The following is a 4,980-nucleotide window of genomic DNA, read 5'->3' as shown; positions in this document are numbered from 1 at the left end:
CCTGCTGCCCAGTGCTCTGTGGAACAGGTGAATTTTCTTCAACCTCTGTTATAAGGAAAAGCCTTTATTTCAAGGACTTCAGCATCTTTGTTCACTCATCTTCTTTTGCCTTAAAATGTCTTAATACTACTCTCTTGTCTCTCTGCTTTCCAATTTCCTAAAGCACTATGAGGGAATGCATATGCCTTTGAAAATTATTTTAACCTATAAGAGACCCGTGCTTCTCCTCTGCTATATATACATTATTTCCTTTTGAAGAAAGCTCATATTTGTCCTGATTTTCATCCACACTGATGTGATTTCCTTTTTATGGATGTATCCCTGACCTCTTCCAACCATTTTGCTTGACAAAGGACTGAGGTGAACAGAGGCATTAATTGGTATAATAGCATTTCCTCAGTAGCTCTATCTAATTTCACAACATGTGACAAATAAGACAATTTACTTGTACATCCTGTTCTCAACGGTCAAGGTCTGAATAAAGTAAGTAAGGTTTGAAGAAGTAAAAATAGTCAAAAATATCCATTAACAGCCTTCAATGACAACAGTGACTAATTTTCAAGATAGGCCCACTTTGTTCAGTGGGGAGAATTTATGATGTGTCACTATTGATATATTGCTAATAATTTAGGAGGGAATTCTGTCAAAAATATCTGTAGAGTGAAGTTTTCTACACCCAACAAATGTGGATGAAAAGACAGTGATGGAATAGAAAAATCCTTTAAGTAATTATTTACATTTAAGCCTAGAGGCAAGACTGGAGACAACACCTCTTGGTTAACAAACTTGAAAAAGTGTCCTCCCCTGGCAATGCTTAGACTTTGTCCTTGACCTTAGTGTTGGAGATAATACCACAAAGGTCATGCATACTTTAAATCATGCATGCAAAAAAAACTTCAGAGGGTGAAAGCCCACAGATTTCCTCCCCCAGGAAACATTTAATAGTTACCTGACACTTGGTATACTCTGGTTCATTGCAAAGGCAAATACATTCTCTTCAAAAAGTAATTTTATGAGTCCCTGGAGAAAAGAAGTCTCTGATAGCCATGCTAGAGCAGTAGCCAGAAAGGAGCTAACTCCATCCAAGAAAGGGATCAGGTAATCCCAATCCTCCCTTTAATTTGAAGATGGAATTTTAACAAGTGGCTCCTGGGAGCTCCCTCCAGCACAACAATGAACAAGAGAGATTGCCAAGGCAGACCAGTGTATAAATACCTACGCTCAGAACAAAGCACAGACTGTTATGCAAAGCACACAGCAAGGGAAAAAGTAGATTAGTAAAAATCAATTTCTCCCTGGGGTTACCTAACTTCCACCCAGATACTTCTTCCAACATGCTTCTAGGTCACTGGGAAACTGCTGATGCTGAGCATAAGATACACTCAGAACAAATTCTCACTGTCACCACCAAAGGAAATGCTTATTATTTTGTTGTAATAGAAGTCAGATACAGCAATTTTGTATAGAAAAATCCATTAAAGGTTATGTGGCTGCATGTTTTGTGGGTGTATGTGTTTACTCTGGTCCAAACAAATTCTTCTTAAATTGAAAACTTCGTTTGTAACCAGCGGGTTTCTGCACTAATTTATTACATCTTGAGGAGGGATCACAGAGACAATGAGATATCTTCCCTCTGGCCATGAAGCCCTACATGATTTGCTTGTGGCAAACTGAAAGAGATTCATAGCCTTGAAGCTTGTTCCCAAAACGCATGCATCCAGAACTACTATCTACTATCACAAGCTACTGCCCTGACTTGCCCTAGTGTCAGAGAGTGCTGAGCCTCCAAAACCCACTCAGGCACTGGATTTGATTCTGCGTACAGGTAAATCCTGGTGAGTTTATGATATGGGTAAGAATCAAAATAAGATATCTGATTCAGTGCTCCCATTCTAGCTGGCATCAGTATAGCTGGGTACAAGAGAACTGTACCTGTTTTGGAATGATCCCTGGGATGCTGTCCTTGGCGTGTTCAGGGATGTAGAGTAATTTCAGGTGCTCATCATCAGAGAGCGCTTGCAAGTTGGCAGTCACCTTCCTGGCCAGCTCCTCTTCTGTATTAATCCTTTTATAACTGTCTTTGTTGATGTTCTCAGTGAGGTTGGATGCTATTACTGTCCCAATATCCACAAAGGCATAATTGTCTTCCACAAGCTTTCCTATGGTTTGCAGTGTCTGTGGCACCTGGGCACGCAGATTGGCAATATGCTGAGCCACAGCCATGGCTTCACTGGCCTGGATGGTGATATGTGGCTCCACTCCAGACACACTCCATACTTTGCCAGTAACTGGGCTGAGTACCACTTGGCTGGGGATGGAGGCATATAAGGAACTGTTACCAACACGATAAATGCCCACTGAGAGGGAACCACCTACTGTGGGCTCACCAATAACTGTGGCCCGGTGTAGGTCCTTCATAGAGCGAGTGAAAGCTTCAGCTGCTGAGCCGCTCATATGGCTTGTTAGTATGTAGATATCCTTGATGGAGCCGTACCTCTTGCCAGTGACTTGCGGGAGAGTCCACACCTCTGTGCTGCGGGAGGTACTACGATCAAAGACAGTGTAGAGGTGCTGCCGAGGCTCAGGCTCAAAGAAGTAGGAACAAAGTATTGGGATGGCAGTGGAGTAGCCACCTGTGTTGTACCTCATGTCAATAATCATGGCATCTGTGTCCACCAGCTTGTTCCATACCATCTGTACCAGCTGAGGTCCAATGGCCTTCACTGTTTCTGCCTCAGCCATCATATCAAAGCGAAGGTATCCCAGGTTACCTGGCAATACCTCAATTTTGAAGAGTGCCTCAATGATGTAGCTCAGCTCCTCAGGGCTTGGAATCATGTTGGGAAGCTGTTCTTCCGGTGTTGGTTCTACATGGCTGTGGAAGACATGAAGCCGATGGTCCCCTGAGGCCTCCTGCAAGTCACTGGTAAGCTGGGAAGCCAATGTCTCAACGTCTACAGCTGATCGATAACCTCCTTGGGCCCGTTTGGTGTTGAGCATAGCACTGGCCTTACCAGCCACTTCAGGGATGGCATAGTGAGCCTCTAGCAGTTGCCCGGTACTCTCCAAAAGCACTCCCATGTTCTTGTGGAAAGCTAGTACCTCTTCAGCCTTCTCCAGTGCATCCTCAGCCAACACTATGGCATCAGGCACAACTCCTCCACCCATCCAGCTTTCCCCATGGTTGTCAATGAAGGTGATAACAGGAACTGTGATAGTTAGGCCACGGGTTATTCCCTGCTCAGGCTGCAGCAGAGGGAAGGTACGGGTGTGTGAGAGGCTTCCTGCTGTGATCTCACCAATCAGTGTGGCACGGCCCAGGGACTGCATGAGGTAGGCAAACTCCTCAGCAGCTGTAGCAGTGTGGTGGCTGGTGAGCAGGTAGATGCCACGCTGAGCCCCATAGGGCTGGCCAAGCAGTTCTGCTTGGCTGTTGTGCTCCTGCGTGTGGTTTGTGCGCCTGTCATAGGTTGTGAAGAGATGGACAGAGCCAGCAGCAGGGTCTTGGAAATAGGAGAGTAGCACAGGTACAGCAGAGGAGGAGGGACCTCCAGGGTTGTAACGCAGGTCCATGATCAAGTTCTCTGTACTTTGGAGGGGCTCCCACACTTTGTGGACAATGTAAGGTCCAAGTTTAGCAAGCACAGAGGCATCTGCAAATTCATCAAAGCGCATGTAGCCAACATTGCCTGGCAACACTGACACCTTGAAGACAGTATCCACCAAGGCATGTAGCAGTTGCTCGTTGTCAGGTAAGTTCGCTGCGAGCGCAATTGGCTTCTCAGCAGCGGGGGGAGCAGCTTCACCTGGCATCATGACTCGGACCAACAGACGGGGGTCTTCAGATAAAGTCTGCATCTCAGTATTGAGCTTGGTGGCCAGGTCCTCTGCTGACTGCACAGACGAGAAGTCAGAGGTGACAAGGTGCCGCAACAGTGCTGGCACCCGTTCCACTAAGCTGTAATAGTCCTTTAATATGTTTGTGAGGTGGCTTAGGATGCCAGGCACTGCTCTGCGCATTGCCAGGATGTCCAGGGATTTCTGCAAGGCTTGGTCTCCCTCAGTAGCCACACATGGCATCACTCCACTCACCTCCCAGCTCTGTCCACCCCCACTCAAGGGGCTCACAGATCGTGACACAGGAACCATCATGTAGAAATTGGACTGGCCAATACGCAGTTTCTGGATGTCCAGTGAACCTCCAGATGTCTTTTCCCCAACAGTGATCGCTCTGTTCATGTGCTTGAGGATATAAGCCACATCTTCAGCCACTCCTGTGGTGTGGCGGCTGATCAAAACAATGACATCCTTGTCTTTGCTGTACCTCTCTCCCAACACCTTTGGCAGTGTCCATATCTCTGTGGTGGTGTTGGAGGGCCGATTATACACAGTTTCAACATGCAGCATCTTATCTGCTTCATGCAAGTATGAGATGATGAAAGGGAGGCCAGAAATGTGTCCCCCAGTGCTGTGACGAAGATCTATCACGAGGGCGGATGTCTCTATCAGTGTCTTCCACACTTTGTCCACCAGAAAAGCTCCAACTTTCTGCACAACTTCCTGTCCTATGATATAATCAATTCTCAGGTAACCAACATTACCCTCCAGCTTGCCATACCTGATCACATGCTCAATAAGACCCAGGAGTTGTTCACGAGTGGGGGAAGCCTCAGCTTCTTGTTTTGGAGCTGCATGCGGTGATGGCTCATAGGAAATCACTAGTCTTGGGTCATTCAGAGCACCCTGCACTCCAGCTGTCAAGACACTGGCCAGCATTTTTGGATCTGAGATGTCCAGGATCTCCCCGCTCTTGAGTGCTTGTTCAATGGCTTCTTGCATTCCCACTAGGTTTTCAGGATAGCAGTAGTTATCCAGAAGGACTTTAGCCATGTCCAGCACTAGAGTTGGTTGGAAGATTTCCTCAGCAGGTATGCTGCGCATGATCAGTGCTGAAAACAGGAAAAAATATGTCCCGATCAT

At 46.4% G+C, this 4,980-nt stretch overlaps 1 protein-coding gene across 1 annotated transcript in view; it reads right to left on the bottom strand.

Moving 5' to 3' along the window:
* Positions 1-4,980, bottom strand: part of RBP3 (retinol binding protein 3, interstitial) — a 15,810-nt gene extending 10,830 nt beyond the window's left edge. Inside the window, exon 1 of the mRNA XM_010147893.1 lies at positions 1,933-4,980. Within this exon, the coding sequence (XP_010146195.1) occupies positions 1,933-4,980 (3,048 nt within the window). The remainder of the gene's footprint in view (positions 1-1,932) is intronic.

The sequence above is a fragment of the Eurypyga helias genome, unplaced genomic scaffold (assembly GCF_000690775.1).
Source record: "Eurypyga helias isolate BGI_N326 unplaced genomic scaffold, ASM69077v1 scaffold40422, whole genome shotgun sequence".
NCBI lineage: Eukaryota > Metazoa > Chordata > Aves > Eurypygiformes > Eurypygidae > Eurypyga > Eurypyga helias.
Note: the sequence above shows the minus strand (reverse complement) of the source record. Positions and strands in the feature narration are given on the sequence as shown.